Source organism: Amblyraja radiata, chromosome 7 (assembly GCF_010909765.2).
Source record: "Amblyraja radiata isolate CabotCenter1 chromosome 7, sAmbRad1.1.pri, whole genome shotgun sequence".
Taxonomy (NCBI): domain Eukaryota; kingdom Metazoa; phylum Chordata; class Chondrichthyes; order Rajiformes; family Rajidae; genus Amblyraja; species Amblyraja radiata.
This window is the reverse complement of record NC_045962.1, coordinates 2,677,381-2,699,971: the sequence shown is the minus strand read 5'-3', so window position 1 is coordinate 2,699,971 and position 22,591 is coordinate 2,677,381. Positions and strand designations below refer to the sequence as shown.

Sequence of the window (22,591 nt, the reverse complement as noted above, 5' to 3'; positions counted from 1 at the left end):
CAATTCAATTCAATTTATTGTCATTTGGACCCCTTGAGGTCCAAACGAAATGCCGTTTCTGCAGCCATACATTACAAACAAATAGACCCAAGACACAACATAATTTACATAAACATCCATCACATTGCTGTGATGGAAGGCCAAAAAACTTTTCTCTCCACTGCACTCCCCCCCCCCCGATGTCAGAGTCAAAGTCAAAGCCCCCGGCGGGCGATGGCGAATTGTCCCGTGGCCATTAAGCCACGCCGGGTAATGCAAGGTCGCACACCGGGTCTTGGTGTTAGAGCCCCCGGCGCGCGCTCGCAGAGACCCGCCGCCATTCCAAGCCGCGCGGGGCGGTGCTGTAAGGCCCCGCTCCAGGAGCTCTTCAACCCCGCAACTCGGGCGGGAGAAGTCGCCGTTGCGGAAGCCCCGAAAAGCGGTCTCCCTCCAGGGACCCGCGGGCTCCCGGTGTCACTGTCCGCCAAACCCGCAGTTGCAGCCACCGAATCTCCGGGGGTCGGGCCGCAGCAGCGTCCACCACAGCTCCACCCGCTCTGGACTCGGCCAGCTCCGCGACGGTGAGGTGAGTGTCGGCACTGGAGCCCCCGGTCTTCCTGTTGGAGGCCGCTCCTCGTTGCAGCCCCAACGACAACGGAGACCCGACAAAGAAAAGGTCGGGTCTCCCGTGCAGGGAGAGATTTAAAAGTTACCCCCAACCCCCCCCACACCACCCCCACCCCCCCACACACATACCCCAACAAAAATAACAAAAACGACATAAAAACATAGACATAAAATAATAAAAACGCAGACGGACTGCAGAGGCCGCTGCTGACGAGAGCCGCGCCGCCTACCTCTCCTGGCATGATCTTCAGCATTACCCATGAAGGTAAGATTAATCCCTTAACCTCATAGTGGTGGTTGTGTGAGGAATAGGCTGGACCTATTGTGGTGTTGCTAGTGAGGGTCCGCAATGTTTTGTGGATGTCTAGTTTCTAATTGAGTCTCTCCCATTTAGTAAAATTATAGTGGCCATCACATCCTTCGTCTGAAAATTTAGCAGCTTCTGCTATTGCTGTCATGGATAGGTACATCTTCAATGGTAAGTTTGGAAAGGCTGAGGTTAGCTAGGTTCATCTCACATGGTTACCATCAACTTCTATAGATTCTGCCTGCTGGTGAGACAGGGTTGTTGTGATGGTGGATTCAATGGGCCATTGTATTTTATGTGTGCTTTCGGTTTAGACACCAGATCCCTGAAGGTTTGTGAGGAAGACCAGAGTGAATTCAGACCCTCGATATGTCCATGTTTATGTGTAGGAAAGACTGAAGATGCTGGTTTAAACCGAAGATAGACACAAAAAGCTGGAGTAATTCAGCCGGTCAGATAGCATCTCTGGAGAAAAGGAATGGATGACGTTTCGGGACGAGACCCTTCTGAGGACCCGTCTGAAGAAGCACCTTGACCCGAAATACCACCTATTCCTTTTCTCCAGAGATGTGTTGCTGAGATACTCCAGCTTTTTGCGTCTGGCCACATTTATCCCTTTTCTACTTTCACATGGCACAGTTGAGTAATTTCAGTGGATAGGGCGGAGTTAATCAAATTTCTGTGGATTTGGAGTAGCATTTCACTCACATCAGCAAAGGTAAGATTATCTTTCCAGAGGACATTAGTGAACCAAATTAGTTTTTACAATTCAGTAGTTTTATTGTCTTCATCATATGACTAAAGTGTTTGTTTTAACTCCAAATGATTAATTAAATTAAAGTTGATGGGACTGGGATTTATGTCACTGTATTGTTGACCAGGGCATTTAGTGGTTTGGTAAGTTGTGTACTGCGTCACACTGTGTCAACAGTCGCAGTGACCAGTCTGCATCTTGTCCTTATGAAATGTTATATCTTCTTAAAATGTCTACTGTGGGTCACTGATCAAAGGAAAAACTTCTCTCTCATTTAGTTTATTTTTATATCTGAGTGATGGTTAATATTCCAACTGTACCATAGATCCTGAGTCAAGCCACTAGATGGTGTATTTAGCAAGTCATGAGGAAATTTGAATTGAAAGTTATTTTTAATTAACAAAACGTCGATATGTATCAGACTGTTGTTTGTATTGAATGTCTTGTACAGTGGGTCAAACAAATAAGCTTTTCATCACAGAGCTGTGTTTTCAGAATGCGTGCTTGCATTTCAGATTAAAACTGTAGGTTGCCTCCATAATGTCTGGCATTTTTAGGAAGGAATTCAAATAATGAAAGCACTAGGATCTTGTTTAAGTGCTTGTTGTTCAGTTGTAGTCATTGGATGCATATTGACTTGTTATTACCCAATTCTTGTATTCTATATTTGCCATAATATTTCCAAAATGAAGCTAAATTCCAGAAGCAAATTTGCTGCACATGTTATGGTATTTGAGTAATAAGTTAATGCATTAATTCTATTTGATTTTATTTAGGAAACATTTGATAGAGCAAAAGCATGGGTAAAGGAGTTGCAGAGACAAGCCAGTCCTAACATAGTGATAGCGTTGGCTGGCAATAAAGCTGATCTGGCAGATAAACGAATGGTGGAGTATGAGGTAATGATTTGAGACAACATGCTGTTGTGCCGTGCCCTTTACATAGAATGTCCCTGATTTTTTTCACACCCTCAGTTCGAAACATCACTTTCACCTTCCCTTTCCATGACTGATGCAATTTATCACGGATAAATGGGTAAATATGCTTTTTAATTAGGATTGTGAAACAGCACAGTACAACAGTGTAGTTCCTTTTTAAATGCCACTTCAAACCTTATCTTTGGATAACCAATGTCAGTAATATGGCAAGAGAATGAGGCAAAGAGAGTTACATTAAGCTGTATGGTGCTGCTAATATTGACTGAAGGAGTCAATGAAGGAGTTTAATACTGATTTCAGATGAACGGTATCATAGATTCAAATCTAGTGCAAATATATATTCTCGCTCTAGTCACCCCATTAGCTTACTTGGTCATAAAGGTTTTGGTTACAGAAATATCTGTAGAAGTTTGATGCGTGTATACTCCAGTTCGAGAAGAACGCAACTACTTCCTTAGAAGGCTTAGGAAGTTTGGCATGTCCCCAACAACTCTCACCAACTTCTACAGATGCACCATAGAAAGCATTTTATCACGATACATCACAGCATGGTTTGGGAACAGCTCCATCCAAGACTGCAAGAAATTGCAGAGAATTGTGTACGCAGCCCAGACCATCACACAAACCAACCTCCCTTCCATTTACACCTCACGCTGTCTCGGCAAGGCCAGCAGCATAATCAAGGACGAGTCGCACCCTGGCCTCTTCTCCCCTCTCCCATAAGACAAAATGTGTAGAAGTGTGAAGATGCACACCTCCAGATTCAGGGACAGTTTGTTCCCAGCTGTTATCAGGCACAAATAGAGAGCAGTCCTGAACTACTAACTACATCATTGGAGATGCTCGGTTTATCTTTAAACGGACATTACTGGCTTTATCTTGTACTAAACATAATTCCCTTCATCATGTTTCTGTACATTGTGGATGGCTCGATTGTAATCATGTATTGTCTTTCTTAATTAATCCTAGATTGTTGAGTGTTTTTAATTTCCAAGTGCACAAAATGTAAAAGATTTGGCAGGACCGATATTTGGAATGGCCTAAGCACTTAAGCATTTCATTTTCTTTCCCTTAGGAAGCACAAACATATGCAGAAGACTGTGGCCTTCTCTTCATGGAGACATCAGCAAAGACTGCCATGAATGTCAATGATATATTTCTAGCAATAGGTAAGGTGTTTTAGATTATAATATTTTCATTGTTTGGTAAATGTGAATTAGGAATATATGAAATCTAAATAAGTGTTTGTAATCAGGATAAATTGTAGTTTTATGCAGGGGGATGGCGCATTGCTCTCATTTCAGAGTAGAAGATTTTCACAGGAGAATGAGGTTAAGAGGGAAAGATAGATCAGCCATGATTGAATGGTGGAGTAGACTTGATGGGACAAACAGCCTGATTCTCCCCCTCCTATCACATGAACATGAGGATCTAACATATACGGACTATAGTACTATAAGATTTCATCTGGAAGATTTAATCTAGATCAGATTTCCATCTGAATGATGAATTACACGGTTATATTTTGGAACCAAGCTCTTTGGCCCATTTAATCTATACTGCCAATTAATGTGTCAATTCTTTTTTATTCTCCTTTTATTTTAATCAACTCCCCCCCCCCCCCCCCCCCCCCCCCCCCCCCCTTTCTGGACTTCTTTGCAAAAATAAACTTTAATTTACAATAACAAATTTAAATTAACAATGCCTCATTCAAAGAAAAATATAATGTCCATCTAACCTAGTCCCACTTGCCCCTACCTTTTAAATATTTCTTGTACATGTACCTGTCCAAATAATTTCCATGTCATTGTATGCATAAATAATTGCCATTCTTTAAATATTTATAGCATGCTATCAAATCTCTTTGCCTTCTCTGCTGCACACTACCTACTAATTGTGACCCATTCACCGGCATTATTTATTTATAAATAAAGTTATACTTTTTATGAACCCCACTTGTATTTTTTGAAAAAAAGGAAATGAAGTGCTGGAGTAACTCCGTGGGTCAGGCACCATCTCTGGAGAAGAGTTTTGACCTGAAATGTCAGGCATTCCTTCTCTCCAGATGTGCTGCCTGTCCCGCTGAGTTACTCCTGCGTTTTGTGTCTATCTTCAGTTTAAACCAGCATCTTTAGTTCCTACCTACACATCTCTGGAGAACATGGATATGTGATGTTTCAGGCTGAGGTCCTTCAGACTGTGTGTGGGGGGGGAAGGGGGTGGTGGGGGTGGGGGTGGGGGGTTTGCAAGAAAACTAGGAGAAGGGAGAGGCAGGAATAAGTGTGGCAGGTTGTAGGTGGTTGCAGGTGGTGGTGGTGGGATGTTGATAAGCAGATGAAATCAGATTTTGTTTAGAAATATCAACAAATTTCTCTATTTTGATGTTTGCAGGGATCTTAGATTAGATGATTTTAAATAGCTTGAATTGAATCACGAGGCATAAAATTACAGCAAAGAGAATTGTTTGGATGCTGAACAGGTGATGAAGCACTTGAGTTTGTTTGCTGGCTCTGTATAACATAAATGGAAAATCATGTTCTTTCGTGTTGTTTCTTCACGTGTTGCACAAAAAACAGATTTGAAAGGAGAATTTGGCGCATTTCAACTAATTTGACTATTGTTGATTGTCAAGAGAAAACTTATTCTGTTGTTTGTGAATATGTTTGATATTCAAATACTTGCTTTAATGCTCCTATAATTTGGACCAAAATATTACCGTTTGAGTGAATAGCAGCATATTGCGCCAAAATACACATGCAACCAAGGACCAAACAGATTCCTCATCTCTAATATATGGTCAGCATGTGAACAAGGGAAAAGTTATAGAATCTTGGGGACGTACAGCATGGAAACAGACCCTTCAGCCCAACTCATCCTTGCTGGCTGAGAAGTCCCATCTAACCTAGTCCCACGCCCATATCTCTTTAAATCATTCCTACCTATGTACCTGTCTAAATGTCTTTTAAATGTTGATGTACCTGCCTCAACCACTTCCTTTGGTAGTTCGTTCCATTTCCCCCCCCAACGTACGTGTGTAAAAGTTGCACCTCAGGTTGCACTTAAGCTCACCAAAACCTATGGTCTCTAGTTCATGATTTTCCAACCCCAGGAAAATGACTCTACGCATTCACCTTACCTATTCCCCTGATGATTTTATACACCCTAAAAGATCATCCCTCATCCTCCTGAGCTCCAAGGAATAAAGTCCTAGCCTGCCCAATCTATCCTTTCCTTTTTAATTCCAGGGATGGCGGGACAGTCATATGTTGATAGAATGGAGCGGCTGAGCTTGTATACACTGGAATTTAGGATGAGAGTGAATCTTATTGAAACATATAAGATTATTAAGGGATTGGACACTCTAGAGGCAGGAAACATGTTCTCGATGTTAGGGGAATCCAGAATCAGGGGCCACAGTTTAAGAATAAGGGGTAGGCCATTTAGAGAGTTGTGAATCTGTGGAATTATCTGCCTCAGGCAGTGGAGGCCAATTCTCTGGATTTTTAAGCGAGAGTTAGATAGAGCTCTTATAGATAGCGGAGTCAGGAAATATGGGGAGAAGGCAGGAACGGGGTACTGAGTGGGGATGATCAGCGATGATCACATTGAATGGCGGTGCTGGCTCGAAGGGGAAAACGGCCTGCTCCTGCAGCTATTGTCTATTGTCTAAGGTCGTTAAGTTCTGGCTACATCTTCTCTGCACTCTTTCCATCTTAATGCCTTCTTTCCTTTTACGGTGACCAAAAATGACCAGATGAACAATATTAACATAAAAATATAGATATGTTATAAAACTTACCTTCAGCGGCACTGCAGTTCTGTCGCTGCCCGTGTGCGCGACTTTGGCGCCTTTGAGAGGGGGGGGTGGGACGGGTTTAAAATGCGATTTTTCTGCAGCCTATTCAAATCGATCTCTGTCAGGCTGTTTAGTTGCTAAAGAAAAATCACTTTGACTGCCGTTTTATTAAGTTTATTAAAATTAGCGCTGGGTCATTTAATTGTTGGAATAAAATTAAAATCATCTTCAAATGCCGTCAACGCCGACAAAGGGACGGATCTCACGTAGGGGACAAGGCAAGGTATGCCGTTTATTTTTTCATATAAACTTGCTTCTTAGGATGCCTTTAATGAAAATTTCAAGTTGCGAAAATGTCATTATGTAAATATACGAACAGGCAGTATTTTTTCTGCCGATATGGGGTTTAAATTCACTGCAACCGCAACGTTCCAAACCAGCGCGTTTCACAAAATCCCACTCGGAAGATGATTTAAATGCCCATTAATTTACAGGAATTAAACACTAAATTCCTTCCATTTGCCCTATAAATTCATGACAATGAGATTTAAAAATCATGTTATATTGTGAATTCTTGTGTGAATGTTATAGGCTTTTTAAAAATGTTAACCTGTTCTTAAGAAATGGATAGATGTTTAGATCTAGTAATTGATTTTTGTAATTAGCTACAATTGGGTCACTAACTAAATATATGCTTTAATTTCAGGTCATCCAAGTAAGATTGTTTCATATTTATTTCAGAATGCTTCAATCTATAATAACTGAAAATTTCATTCAGTTCTCTCAATTTTTAAGAAAGTTATGGGCTTTTGACTGTCCTTGATCACAGCTTTTGTGTTAAGTCAATGGAAAAGCAATAGGGAACAAGATGCTAATTTCCGAGTATGAAAATGGCCATAACTTTTTTAATACTGAAGATATGAAAGTGAATTAGGTGTCAAATTAAACTTATTTTTATGCTTTATCTGATGGGATAAATTTCAGACTTGATTTTTTAAATCTCAAAATGTTGTAACATTGCTACAAAACATCAACTCGGCTTCAGTGAAGGTTAAATTTCATATGTGCCTGATGCTGGAGCACAAACATCCTTGGGAAGTTGGAACACTTTCTCTCAGCCACGGTTGGCTATTTAGGGAAGTCATCAATGTATTCTATTATTTTCCCCACAGCTAAGAAAATGCCAAAAAATGATCCTCAAAATCCAGCAACCGCGGCTAGAAATCGGGGGTTAAATCTACAAGAAACGAATCAGCAGAGCCAACGGGGTTGCTGTGGCAATTAAGAACAGTATTTGGGCCTCGAAACAACATGAACAATTCAAAAATGGATATTGGAAATTTGGCTTCCTTTTTATATTATCAGCACACATTATTGTGCTAAATCCTTTTACCCTTCACTGTGGACATCTGCATGAGTCATTTTGCTCACACTTGACTACAGGTCTCTGTCCTGTAGAAAGTAAACAATGTAAATAGCGTGACAAATCAGTATGTAAAGGTTAGTTACTCTTTTCCCACCTGTTTCAATGAAGGTTTTCTTTGTAAATTTAACTTTGCTGAGAGAAAATACCCTCCCCCCTCCCTGTCTCCTGATCTCCTATCCCAGTCTTCCTTATTAATTTTAATACAATTGATGTACAATAAGAATACAAAATTAAGTTTTCTCTAATGTTCTGCATTAAGTCTCCTTATTTAGCTGCATTCTTCTCATATAGTTTTAGCTTGTCATTTTGAGGCGGGGGGGGAGATATTTAAAAAAAATGTAATGCAGCTTTGTATTAAATCTTGTACAAGTTAGTTATGAGAATATTTGAAGGGTGTGCTAATCCTGTTTACTTGGGCTCAGTATTATAGAAGTTTGAGGTTTTTTTTTGGTTTTTGTAGTTTGAAAACTTGGCAATGGTTAATCCATTCTAATTTTACAGGAAATACTGTTAATTCATTGAATGAACAAAATTAGCATTTAGATCAGGATTATTGATATCATGACCCAGGCTAAGAAAGCTCTTGGATAAATTGTTACAGATGCGTTAAATATTGTTTGTGCTGCTTTCAGTAATATTTTTGTTTTGCACACATTATGTATCCTGATGATATGGATATCCCCCTTCAAACAAGAAGGAAATGGTCTGATTGTAGGTCTGCCTTGTATGGTTGATTCTCAGCACATTTTGAGTTAATATTCAATATTCTTACATAAAATGAAAAGAAGCGTGATCCAAGTTTCCAAATTTGTGTGGATTGAGGCGGTTCATTTATTTAACCTACTGTTGTGGTAGATGATAAGCAACTTGCAACACTGTTTAAATTGACAAACTGAAATGATATCTTTTATATTTTCTAACACCTTCAGTTGCATGCAACACTGTCCTATGTATTTTCCCTCTAGCCGTCTGCAGGCAAAAGGCCAGCACAGGAAACTGCTTTATCCGTGTACATCAGGAGTATAAAAATACAGACATGTAGTACAGGCAGCACAGTGGCGCAGTGGTAGAGTTGCAGCCTTACAGTGCCAGAGACCCGTGTTCCATCCTGACTGGGTGCTGTCTGTATCGAGTTTGTACATTCTCCCTGTGACCTGTGTGGGCTTTCTCCGTGATCTTCGGTTTCCTCCCACACTCCAAAGACGTACAGGATTGTAGGTTAATTGGCTTGGTGTTAATGTAAAATTGTCACTCGTGTGTGTAGGGTAGTGTTAATGTGTGGGTATCGCTGGACGGTGCGGACTCAGTGGGCCGAAGGTCATATTTCCGCACTGTATCTCTAAACTAAACTAAACTAGTAATGCTAATGGTCTTTTATTGATCAATTAGATTGACATAGAAAGCAGGAAGCAACTTAAAAGGGTTTTATAGCCAAGCATTATTCCTGTCTAAATTGCAGTTGAAAAAAAATGTTGTCCCATTAATGGATTTAGAATTGCTGCAATGAGACAGACTATTTAAAACTAGACACTCTAAATCGTTTTAGAAATAAATAAAAATCAATGAAAAATCCTAGGAGACTAATAGAACTTTCAACAATACTGCAGAGTATGATTTAATTTGCTCAGTTGTTTTGAAGCAGTGAGGGTATAGGCGACACTTTGGTCTCTTGAGTTGTCCAATTTACTGTTATGATATTAACACCTACCAAGGAACATGAGAAGGCTGTTTAGTTCCTCAAGCTTATTCATTCATTCATTCAGAGAGACCATGGGTATCCTTGTCCCCTATCGCTCAATACTTTTAGATAGAAGTTTATCACTCTGAATAAAAATAATATTTGAACTGGCTTCAACCACAATTTACAGAAGAGTTCCGAACCTCTATAACCTTCTGCATGTGGAAATCTCTTCATTTAATTCCTGAAAAACCTGGTTCAAATTTTTAGATTATACCCTCTAGTGTTAGACCTCTCCAGTGAGGGAAGATAATTTTTCTGTCAATCCCATGAGTTTGTGTTAATGTCTTAAACTTAAATCTAATTTAACCTTAATGCAAGTATACACAAAATATGACCTCTGGAGATCACAATAATTTTGTTAAATTTAGCCAGAAAATATTTTCCAGGAGTTGATAACAATATTGATAGATGTTTTCTAGTGAACCTCCTCTGAGAATTTAACCAGCTTTATCAGGCACGGCCAACTTTAAATCAAGCTGGATTGCTGAAGAATTAAATGTTATGAAGATGATCAGTCACTCATTCCTGATGACCATGCAGCAAAAAGCAATAGTAGGCTAATCCTTTACATCTCACCCTTCCTAAATATCCAAGTGTTGTACTATTGTACTATTTCCCAGTCTATACTATCCATTTCTGAATCAAGGACATTTCAGATAATCATTTGAGCATTTGCACTGCTTATGTACTTACTTTCCTTAAAACTCTGTGTAAAAACAATGTGATCCTAGAGATTTGCCATTCTTTTCATGCCTTTACAACATTTCTTTCTACAGTTAGTTCTGCTAGAATGCAATAGTTACATTCTTAATAAACATGGTGTTATTGTAAATCACATTATAATAACAATTGTGTCAATGGGGGAAAGGGGTGAGAGAGTTTTAGGCTCGCAATTACAAATTTTTTTCGGCAGAATGTTCAAAAAATCTTTTTTAATAGGTATGGTTATTTTTTACTGCAAGCTGAAAGTACTTAAAGGTTATATGTTACATTGTTTAATTGAGTATCATTGCACAAGTGTCAATAGAAGCAATTGCTTGTCAATTTCAATGGCCACTTGCTGTGAAACTGACAGATAGTTTTTCAGAGACAATGGTGTCTGATAACAGTGAGAACGTTACAAGGAAACAGTTTTTTTCCCCTAGATTCTTTTTTCCAATACAGCTTATTCTCTGTTTGACAATTTCTAAAGTAACTAAAGTGTTTCTCTCATTTCCGGTCAACAATATATTATACCAATTCAGCCAGCTTTAAACATATATTATTCCCAAATTCATCAATCGTCTTGTATCCAGTTTGCCGTAAGGAAACCCGCTTTATAGCAGAACTACCTGTATTGTTTTGTTTACCTTGCCCTTTATTGAGTTTTTCTTTTGGATGTCCTCTTCCATAAAACTGATGCACAATAATCGCTCAACATGTGTACTATTTTGTATCTTCATTTGTAACATCATTATTCTAAGTTGGTAAGTACTAAAAATGTACATCATTGATCTTCTTTTCCTAATGGAAATAAAATGTTAATTTTGATAGCCCTTGCAAGTTTCTTCTCACTTCCTTTTTAGTGGGTCTTTTGCTACCTTGTCTTTTACATTTCATTACATTTTTCCCAATCTCCAGTTTCGACCAGTTTTTCTCTTTATGAATACTATTTCTTCTAGTTTTATATTGTCCAAGGCTGATTTATTATGTTCTGATACAGTTTTCTCAAACTGAAAATTTACCTTTGTACATTTCTTACTGAACTTCATTTTGTTCAGTTACAAATTGACTAATTTTATCAAATACAATATCTCATTGCTTTGTAGTTAGCATTACCTACATTTTAAACCTTGGCATCTGTTGCAACTTTCGGGCACTACATGTGATTGGTGCTGTGCATAATAAGATAAAAGCATGGTGAAAATGTAATGAAAGGACAAACACTTTTCTCACAGCTAATTTTGCACCCAAAACACCAGGAATGCTGAACTGACCATGGATCACATCAGTTATCTATTGAGATGTGAGACCATGCATCATGCCTAGACTTCAGAGGAAGGAAGTAAAAAGGCCAATTCAGTATGAAAGTATATCTTATTCTTTATCTAGAATAGTAAGACTGGAAGGTGCAGAAACACTTTAATGTTTCTTAAAAATTGAAATGGGAATGGGACATCTGTCATTGGAATGATTTCAATTTTTGAAACTGTTATAGTTTATGTTATGTTCAAAGTAAAATTGATTTATGAATGTACAATTGGTTTTATTAAAAAGATTGCTTTTTTTGTGGTCCTCCTGCTACAAATGAAAAGATGCCCCTGTGTGCAACCCATACCCCAACTCCAGCACCAGGAGTCATGAGTGAACCTGATGTCACCACTGTGGTGATGGAGTATGTTGGTAGAGGGAGATACCAGACTTGGACATTTACATTTCATGCGTTTTCTTTTCATTGTGAAATCACTAACATAGACCTGTTGATGCAGAAGTCAAATTGGCAATTATAAAAATGATATTGTTCATCCAATTGTTTGCATTCCTGAATTTAAAGTTTCTTCCCCACATCAAGCACATGTAATTGTTTTTTAAACGGAGCTTTATTTTCATTTAAGGGTGTGTAAGCAGTGGAGGTGAATTGATGAAATCTTTGAGAATAATGTGTAGTTTAGTTTTTCCCCAGAATTGTGACGTAAAAAGATTGCTTTCTATATCTGATTATTCTCAAACTAAATATTCTTTAAAAAATAATCTAAGCAGCCACATTTGTTAGATGCTTCAAAAGCATTGTTTTTATGGGGTCTTAATTTTGACAAATACTTTGTTGTTCTACATTTTAGTTCAAGTTAACATTCATGTAAAAAGATGCATCAGACTTTTCAGTTGGCTTCAGTTGGACTGCCCTGCTATATATATATTTAAGAAAATGAGCTGCTTCATTTGTTTCTGCGCTCGGCACTGTTGCTTCATTTTAACATTAACTGTGCTGCTTGAGGCCTTGGGACATCCATGTTAGGGAGGCTTATGATTCCAAAGTGCACATCGGTGGATCTTGGGTGAAGGCCGCATTGGGGCTGTGTGGTGCACTGCATCATCGAATAGCTCACAGCCTCTCCGTCCATGCTTATGCACAAAGAATGACTAAGATAGACACAAAATGCTGGAGTAACTCAGCGGGACAGGCAGTATCTCTGGATGGAAGGAATGGGTGACGTTTTGGGTCGAGACCCTTCTTCAGACTGAGAGTCAGGTGAGAGGGAGACACAGAGGTAAGGAAGAGTAAGTGTGAAAATGAGACATCAAAATAACACATCTCCCTCTCCTCTAACTCTCAGTCTGAAGAAGGTTCACGACCCGAAACGTCACCCATTCCTTCTCTCCAGAGATGCTCCCTGTCCCACTGTTACTCCAGCATTTTGTCTACTTTCGGTGTAAAGCATCTGCAGTTCCGTCCAACACAAGAATGACTAAGATGCTGTAGGATTGTCCTATTTTTAAAACTAGCCTGGCGTCAGAAAAGGCAGAAAGTTGGTCACATTGGTGGAGAAGCCAACATTTTCCTTCATTTCCAAAAATTGGAAAAATTACTTTTCAATACTGTTTTTTCAATTTATTCTTGCACAAATGGAAGATGTGTGTTAAAATTGTCATCCTTGTCCTATTGGAAAACAGTGCTGTAACTTCAGTTTGAAATTAAACACTATATACAATAACACACTAATACTGTCTTGTGTTCATTAAATGTGGAAATGATTTTGTAAAGATGCTTTTTGTTGCAATTTTATTGCAATAAATCTGGATAATTAAAACTGGATAAAGATAATCATTTGTCATAAAATAACAGATTGCATTATGGTTATGTTTATAAGATTAATAAACTTGGAACTAACTCTGGCTACTAAACATTGTTTATTATTACTGACAAAAGCTAGAGTAACACTGCTGTGTCTCCTAGTTGAAGTAATATATTAAAATGAAAAGCTGAATATCTTTAATTTTAGACTGTTCTGTTCTATATGAATGGACTTTGCATTAAGATGTCATTCCTCTGCAGGTAGCAAAAAAAAAGGATTTGACAACTTCAAAATATTTGCCCCGCTAGGGTAACTGTTTTCTAACAAGATGGTATACATTGAATTGAATTGAATTGAATACCTTTATTGTCATTCAGACCTTACGGTCTGAACGAAATTTTGTGCCTGCAGTCATACATACAATCATACAATAATAAACAACAATAAACACAAATTAACACCACCACAGTGTATCCTCCAAGCACCTCCTCACTGTGGTGGAGGCAAAAATCTTAGGGTTACTGTCTCTTCCCTCCTCTTCTCCCTCTGCGCTGAGGCGATTCCCCACCGGGCGATGGCACAACAGTCCCGCAGCTCACCGAACCCCGCAAACGGGCCGGCTCAAACATCGCGGCCCGGGGGTGGTCGAAGCTGCCGCCCTCCAGTCCAGCATACGCAGCCGCTGGCACGCGGCTGAACCCAGGACTCAGGTCACCGCCGCCAGAACGCCGTCCTAGCCACCGGAGCACCTCAAGGTACATGAAACAAACCTTGCAGCATGCTACTTGTAAAACTATTTTATGAGACTATTTCATGGCTGTGGGGCACCTCAAAAGACCATGTTCAGTTTGTGACATTTGGATAGCAGGCGCAGTGTTGGAGGTAAAGGAAGTCAGATTGATCAGATTGATTGATTACATCTTCAGATTGATTAGGAAAATGAAATGAACGACCAGTTGAACTACTTTTGATATTGATGGTAAATGCTACTGAGGAGATCATCAAAACTTGTGCTCTATTTTTAAATGTATTCTGTTTAAGGATGTGGACAGGACCACAATATTGCACATACCCAACACTGCTTGAGTAACTGGGGGAGACTGTTGAAAAGCTGCTTTCTTTTTGGTGCAGAAAACTCCTATTAGGTATAAAGTTTCAAGATTTTGACCAAGCGATTAAAATTTCAAGATTAATTTCCAAATCCTGAAACCTGTCCTATCCATGTACCTGTCTAACTGTTTCTTAAATGACAGGATAGTCCCAGCCTCAACTACCTCCTCTGGCAGCTTGTTCCATACTTTGTGTGAAAAAGTTACGCCTCAGATTCCTATTAAATCTATTCCCCTTCACCTTGAACCAATGTCCTCTAGTCCTCGATTCCCCTACTCTGGGCAAAATACTCTGTGCATCTACCCGATCTATTCCTCTCATGATTTTGTACACCTCTAAAAGATCACCCCTCATCCTCCTGCGCTCCATGGAATAGAGACCCAGCCTACTCAACCTCTCCCTATAGCTCACACCCTGGCAACATCCTCGTAAATCTTTTCAGGACTCTTTCAAGCTTGACAATATCTTTCCTATAACATGGTGCCCAGAACTGAACACAATATTCTAAATGCGGTCTCACCAACGTCTTGGTCCCATAGTAGAAGCGTCCACGTCGCGAGGCTGGAAACTGGAAGTATCCTGCGCTAATTCTGTGACCACCATCATCTATTGCAACAAGTGATGGCTCCCACTGATTGTCGCCAGAAGCTTGCGTCCTTTTCAGGACAGACGATGACAGCGATGTCAACATTTGAAACATGGAAGATGGACACGAAAGAAGAAAACCAACGTTTATACAGTGTGGGAACAGACCCTTCGCCCAACTCACCCACACCGGCCAACAATGTTCCTTGTTTTGTTAAGAGCAGATGATGTTGGGTGCATATTATAGCCAAGTTGAGTTTATTGTTATATTCACAAGCAGGCTAAGGTACTGATACAATGAAAATCTTGCTTGCAGCAGTATCACATGCACAGGTTTAGACAGAGCACAAAGACATAAATGATATATAAATTCTGTAAGACAGTGAAAAGAAAAAGATTGTGCAAAAAGCAAGACAATTGTACAAAACATGATTTAAAATTAAAATAAGTCCAAGTGGTGGTCAGTAGTGTTTTGTCGAAGTAGGATTAGAGTTGTGCAGGTTGGTTGTAAGAGCTGATGGTTTGTAGGAAAGTAGATGTTCCTGAACCTGATCGTGTGGACTTATGGCTTTTGTACTCGCTGCCCGACCGTAGCAGTGAGAAATGGGCATGGGCAGGATAGTGGAGCTCCGTGATGCCAGATGTAATTTCCTTGATACAGCACCTCGTGTAAATGCATTCAATGATAGGGAGGACTGTGCCTGTCATGGGCTGAGCTGTCCAGCACTCTCTGTAGCCTCTTACATTCCTATGCATTGAAATTGAGGTAGCAGGCCATGGTGCCACGGGTCAGGATACTCTACAGTGCATCTGTACAGTTCATTAAAGCATTCAGTGACGAATCTGAGGGGTAACTTTTTCACCCAAAGAGTGGTGGGTGTATGGAACGAGCTGCCAGAGAAGGTAGTTGAGACAGGGACTATCCCAACCTTTAAGAAATAGACAGGTACATGGGTAGGACGGGAGGTGGGGGAAGATATGAACCAAACATGGGCAGGTGGGACTAGTGTAGCTGGGACATGATGGTCCATGTGGGCAAGTTGGGCTGAAGGGCCTGTTTCTATGCTTTATCACCCTATGATTATGACAAGCTGAATCTCTTCTAATAAAGTAGCAGGCATGCCTTCTATGTGATTACATCTATGCACTGGCCCCAGGAGAAGTCATCTGAGATGTTAATGTCCAGGAACCGTAAGTGTGTTAACTCTCCACCTTTGACCCATCAATGAAAACGTGCATATGGTCACCTGACTTCCCCTTTCTGATGTCAATGATTAATTCCTTGATTTTGTTCACATTGAGCTGTTGCTGCAGTACCACTCAACCAGATGATCTATCTATCCTGTATGCTGACTCATCACCAAACGTGACTCAGCCAACAGTATGGGCGCCATTCTTGAATTTGTAGATGGCATTGGAGCTGTCCCTTGCCACACCGTCATGGGAATAAAGAAACTAGAGCAGCGGACTAAGCACAGCCTTGAGACGAACTAGTGTTTGTTGTCAGTGAGATCATAAAATCATAAGTGATAGGAGTAGATTTAGACCATTCGGCCCATCAAACATACTCCACCATTCAATCGTGGCTGATCTATTTCTCCCTCTGAAATCCATTCTTCTGCCTTCTTCCCATAACCTGACACTGATGTTAGCGATTCGCACTGATTGATGTCTGCCAATGAGGAAGCCAATGATCCATAGAATCATAGAAAGTAGGTGCGAGAGTAGACCATCAGGTCCGTCGAGCCCGCACCGCCATTCACTCATGGCTGAACACTAAACAGACACACTTACCCACAAACAGTAGACACAAGACACAGAATACAAGACACTACCCTCCCCTCTATACCGCTATCACCCCTCTCCACCCCAAGAACCGCGTGATCTCCTGGGGGAGGCAAAAAACCGGATAAAAACCCAGGTCCAATTCGGGAAAAAAATCCGGGAAATTCCTCTCCGACCCCAATCCAGGCGATCGACACTTGTCCAGGAGATCACTCAGGTCTACTATACTAACCATACCTAGGTCCATATCCCTGCCCTCTCCCCGTAGCCCCTTATCCCCTTGGCAGCTAAAAAACCATCTATTTTTGACTTAAATAAATTTAACGTTTCTGCTTCCACTGCTCCCTGGGGCAGTGAATTCCACAAACTAACCACCCTCTGGGTGAAGAAGTTCTTCCTCATCTCAGTTTTAAAAGAGCCCCCCCTCACTCTGCAACTATGTCCCCTAGTTCTAGCCTCCCCGATCATTGGGAACATCCTCGGTGCATCCACCCGATCAAGGCCCCTCACGATCTTATACGTTTCAATGAGATCGCCTCTCACTCTTCTAAACTCCAAAGAGTAGAGTCCCAGCTTACTCAACCTTTCCTCATATGTCAATCCCCTCATTGCAGGAATTAATCTTGTAAACCTTCGCTGCACTGCCTCCAGGGCTAGTACATCCTTTCTTAAGTATGGACCCCAGAACTGTACACAGTATTCCCTAGCCTCCCTTAGCTCACTGTACCCTTACTAAATCACTGTACCTTTAACCAAAAAGCAGAAATGCTAACCTGAGGTTGCACCCAATCAGCTGCTTCCTCTAGTCTGCTCCCACCAATCAGCGGCTTCCCCAGAAACCCTCCCTATGGAGTGTGGAACGTTACGGGATTTGGTAAGCTCTGACCCTCCACCGCTGTCTCCAACGGTCCTGGGTCTCCGCGAGAACAAGCCCCGTGCCCGACTCAAGCCCCCACCGCTCTGACCCTCCACCGCTGTCTCCAACGGTCCTGGGTCTCCGCGAGAACAAGCCCCGTGCCCGACTCAAGCCCCCACCGCTCTGACCCTCCACCGCTGTCTCCAACGGTCCTGGGTCTCCGCGAGAACAAGCCCCGTGCCCGACTCAAGCCCCCACCGCTCTGACCCTCCACCGCTGTCTCCAACGGTCCTGGGTCTCCGCGAGAACAAGCCCCGTGCCCGACTCAAGCCCCCACCGCTCTGACCCTCCACCGCTGTCTCCAACGGTCCTGGGTCTCCGCGAGAACAAGCCCCGTGCCCGACTCAAGCCCCCACCGCTCTGACCCTCCACCGCTGTCTCCAACGGTCCTGGGTCTCCGCGAGAACAAGCCCCGTGCCCGACTCAAGCCCCCACCGCTCTGACCCTCCACCGCTGTCTCCAACGGTCCTGGGTCTCCGCGAGAACAAGCCCCGTGCCCGACTCAAGCCCCCACCGCTCTGACCCTCCACCGCTGTCTCCAACGGTCCTGGGTCTCCGCGAGAACAAGCCCCGTGCCCGACTCAAGCCCCCACCGCTCTGACCCTCCACCGCTGTCTCCAACGGTCCTGGGTCTCCGCGAGAACAAGCCCCGTGCCCGACTCAAGCCCCCACCGCTCTGACCCTCCACCGCTGTCTCCAACGGTCCTGGGTCTCCGCGAGAACAAGCCCCGTGCCCGACTCAAGCCCCCACCGCTCTGACCCTCCACCGCTGTCTCCAACGGTCCTGGGTCTCCGCGAGAACAAGCCCCGTGCCCGACTCAAGCCCCCACCGCTCTGACCCTCCACCGCTGTCTCCAACGGTCCTGGGTCTCCGCGAGAACAAGCCCCGTGCCCGACTCAAGCCCCCACCGCTCTGACCCTCCACCGCTGTCTCCAACGGTCCTGGGTCTCCGCGAGAACAAGCCCCGTGCCCGACTCAAGCCCCCACCGCTCTGACCCTCCACCGCTGTCTCCAACGGTCCTGGGTCTCCGCGAGAACAAGCCCCGTGCCCGACTCAAGCCCCCACCGCTCTGACCCTCCACCGCTGTCTCCAACGGTCCTGGGTCTCCGCGAGAACAAGCCCCGTGCCCGACTCAAGCCCCCACCGCTCTGACCCTCCACCGCTGTCTCCAACGGTCCTGGGTCTCCGCGAGAACAAGCCCCGTGCCCGACTCAAGCCCCCACCGCTCTGACCCTCCACCGCTGTCTCCAACGGTCCTGGGTCTCCGCGAGAACAAGCCCCGTGCCCGACTCAAGCCCCCACCGCTCTGACCCTCCACCGCTGTCTCCAACGGTCCTGGGTCTCCGCGAGAACAAGCCCCGTGCCCGACTCAAGCCCCCACCGCTCTGACCCTCCACCGCTGTCTCCAACGGTCCTGGGTCTCCGCGAGAACAAGCCCCGTGCCCGACTCAAGCCCCCACCGCTCTGACCCTCCACCGCTGTCTCCAACGGTCCTGGGTCTCCGCGAGAACAAGCCCCGTGCCCGACTCAAGCCCCCACCGCTCTGACCCTCCACCGCTGTCTCCAACGGTCCTGGGTCTCCGCGAGAACAAGCCCCGTGCCCGACTCAAGCCCCCACCGCTCTGACCCTCCACCGCTGTCTCCAACGGTCCTGGGTCTCCGCGAGAACAAGCCCCGTGCCCGACTCAAGCCCCCACCGCTCTGACCCTCCACCGCTGTCTCCAACGGTCCTGGGTCTCCGCGAGAACAAGCCCCGTGCCCGACTCAAGCCCCCACCGCTCTGACCCTCCACCGCTGTCTCCAACGGTCCTGGGTCTCCGCGAGAACAAGCCCCGTGCCCGACTCAAGCCCCCACCGCTCTGACCCTCCACCGCTGTCTCCAACGGTCCTGGGTCTCCGCGAGAACAAGCCCCGTGCCCGACTCAAGCCCCCACCGCTCTGACCCTCCACCGCTGTCTCCAACGGTCCTGGGTCTCCGCGAGAACAAGCCCCGTGCCCGACTCAAGCCCCCACCGCTCTGACCCTCCACCGCTGTCTCCAACGGTCCTGGGTCTCCGCGAGAACAAGCCCCGTGCCCGACTCAAGCCCCCACCGCTCTGACCCTCCACCGCTGTCTCCAACGGTCCTGGGTCTCCGCGAGAACAAGCCCCGTGCCCGACTCAAGCCCCCACCGCTCTGACCCTCCACCGCTGTCTCCAACGGTCCTGGGTCTCCGCGAGAACAAGCCCCGTGCCCGACTCAAGCCCCCACCGCTCTGACCCTCCACCGCTGTCTCCAACGGTCCTGGGTCTCCGCGAGAACAAGCCCCGTGCCCGACTCAAGCCCCCACCGCTCTGACCCTCCACCGCTGTCTCCAACGGTCCTGGGTCTCCGCGATAACAAGCCCCGTGCCCGACTCAAGCCCCCACCGCTCTGACCCTCCACCGCTGTCTCCAACGGTCCTGGGTCTCCGCGAGAACAAGCCCCGTGCCCGACTCAAGCCCCCACCGCTCTGACCCTCCACCGCTGTCTCCAACGGTCCTGGGTCTCCGCGAGAACAAGCCCCGTGCCCGACTCAAGCCCCCACCGCTCTGACCCTCCACCGCTGTCTCCAACGGTCCTGGGTCTCCGCGAGAACAAGCCCCGTGCCCGACTCAAGCCCCCACCGCTCTGACCCTCCACCGCTGTCTCCAACGGTCCTGGGTCTCCGCGAGAACAAGCCCCGTGCCCGACTCAAGCCCCCACCGCTCTGACCCTCCACCGCTGTCTCCAACGGTCCTGGGTCTCCGCGAGAACAAGCCCCGTGCCCGACTCAAGCCCCCACCGCTCTGACCCTCCACCGCTGTCTCCAACGGTCCTGGGTCTCCGCGAGAACAAGCCCCGTGCCCGACTCAAGCCCCCACCGCTCTGACCCTCCACCGCTGTCTCCAACGGTCCTGGGTCTCCGCGAGAACAAGCCCCGTGCCCGACTCAAGCCCCCACCGCTCTGACCCTCCACCGCTGTCTCCAACGGTCCTGGGTCTCCGCGAGAACAAGCCCCGTGCCCGACTCAAGCCCCCACCGCTCTCTCCAACGGTCCTGGGTCTCCGCGAGAACAAGCCCCGTGCCCGACTCCAGTTGGAAGGGGAGATATAGAAGCTTGGTGATGAGTTTGGAGGAGGTGATTGTGTTGAACAACAATTTGTAATCGTTGAACACCAGCCTGATGTATGCATTTCTGTTCATCAGATGGTCCAAGGCTTAGAGAACCAGAGAGGTAGCATGTAATGTAGACTTGTAATGGCGATAGGTAAATTGAAGCAGATCCAGATTATTTCTGAGGTAAGAGTTGAATTGTACCATAACCAACCTCTCACGGCATTCCATTAAGGTCGATATGTACCTTATTGTTTTAGTTTAGAGATATAGCACGGAAACAGGCCCTTTGGCCCACCGGCCAGCGATCCTGCATATCAATACGATCCCACACACACTAGAGACAATGTTTACATATATACCAAGCCAATTAACCTATAAATCTGTACGTCTTTGGAGTGTGGGAGGAAACCCGTGCGGTCACGGGGGGAACGGACAAACTCCGTACAGACAGCACCGTTTAAAGAGTGTCTTTTTGTGGGTTTTTAATAAATAAAATCATAAACAGGATAATTGTCGTTTGGTAAGTCCATATTTACCAGCCATTAATGGTGTAAGATAAAAACTTCTGGATTGAAAAACTCTTACCCCTTCATAATGTATGTTTTTGATTCATGGATTTACTACTTATTGTACAGTATGCTCTCTGCCATTTAAGTTGGTTTCTCAGTTGAGTATAGTACATAATTGATTGTAGAAAACATCACTTCTGAGGTTCACAGTGCCTTTGTCCAATCTCAATACATTCTGAAAGGTTGTGAAGAATGACAGATCTAGGGATGACTTTAAGAACAGTTCTAATAGCTTCCACAGCCTGCTGTCCCACTGCGGGTACCTAGTTTGCGAGTTTAGAAGAGTTTGCGCTTGACTCAAACTCAAAGCATGATCGACACGTGGTCCTAGGAGGTCTATGTAACTCTCCTTCATGCTCGAGAAGTTCCCGCATACTCAAGGCCTTAGTTAGGTCGAGGAGTATGCTGTGAGTAAAAATTGGTCGGCATGGAAAAAAATCAAGATTTCTTTTACTCGTAGGTTTAGTCGAAGTAGGTCGGCATGTTATTCGTAGGTAATCGAAGGTAGTCGTAGATAGTGTTTGTATAGTCGAAGGGGTAGTCAAAGGAGGTCGTCTTCACTCTCCACTATTCGGCGTCCAATTTTCCCAAAGCTAGTCGAAGCTAGTCTTCAACATAGTCGAAGGAGATCGAAGGAGGTCTTCTACATATTCGTAGGAGGTTCTCTACATAGTCGAAGGAGGTCGTAGGTGTTCTACTTCGGCGATACAACATGACCATGACACTTTTTCATACTCTCCTAAACTCGCAAATGAGGTCCCAGCAGTAGGACAGGTCCTTTAGGCCAATTCTTATGCCATTACCATGATCAAAACATTGTGGCAGAACTTTAATTGTCACTCAGTAAACAATGTGACCATGTCTCCAATACGCTCAGAGATGGAAAGTCAGCTCATTGTGATATCTGTCGTCATTAGCAACACTAATTGCTTTCACAAAAGTACATTTTTAATAAGGCAGAAGATTAAGTACAGGGACCATTTTTACTTTGATCTTTCAGATACTCCCGCTTCTTCTCCCCCCTCAGTTTTGCTGCTATGTACATACAGGATAATTATATTAGATGACCGAGAATCAGGGCGATCTGGTGCATCCAGAAATGTATTGCCAAGTCTGATGATTGTCCTACTGAATATTAGGAAAGCTTCCCAACGTAACTATTATTC

General features: G+C 44.3%; 1 protein-coding gene across 2 annotated transcripts in view; it reads left to right on the top strand.

The window, feature by feature from the left end:
- LOC116974938 (ras-related protein Rab-5B-like) overlaps positions 1-8,620 on the top strand; it is a 45,329-nt gene extending 36,709 nt beyond the window's left edge. For both annotated transcript variants that reach the window (XM_033023556.1, XM_033023555.1), the window contains 3 exons: positions 2,444-2,566; positions 3,681-3,774; positions 7,574-8,620. In XM_033023556.1, coding sequence (XP_032879447.1) covers positions 2,444-2,566; positions 3,681-3,774; positions 7,574-7,686 — 330 coding nt within the window. In that variant the 3' untranslated portion in view covers positions 7,687-8,620. The remainder of the gene's footprint in view (positions 1-2,443; positions 2,567-3,680; positions 3,775-7,573) is intronic.
- Positions 8,621-22,591: the final 13,971 nt, after the last annotated feature.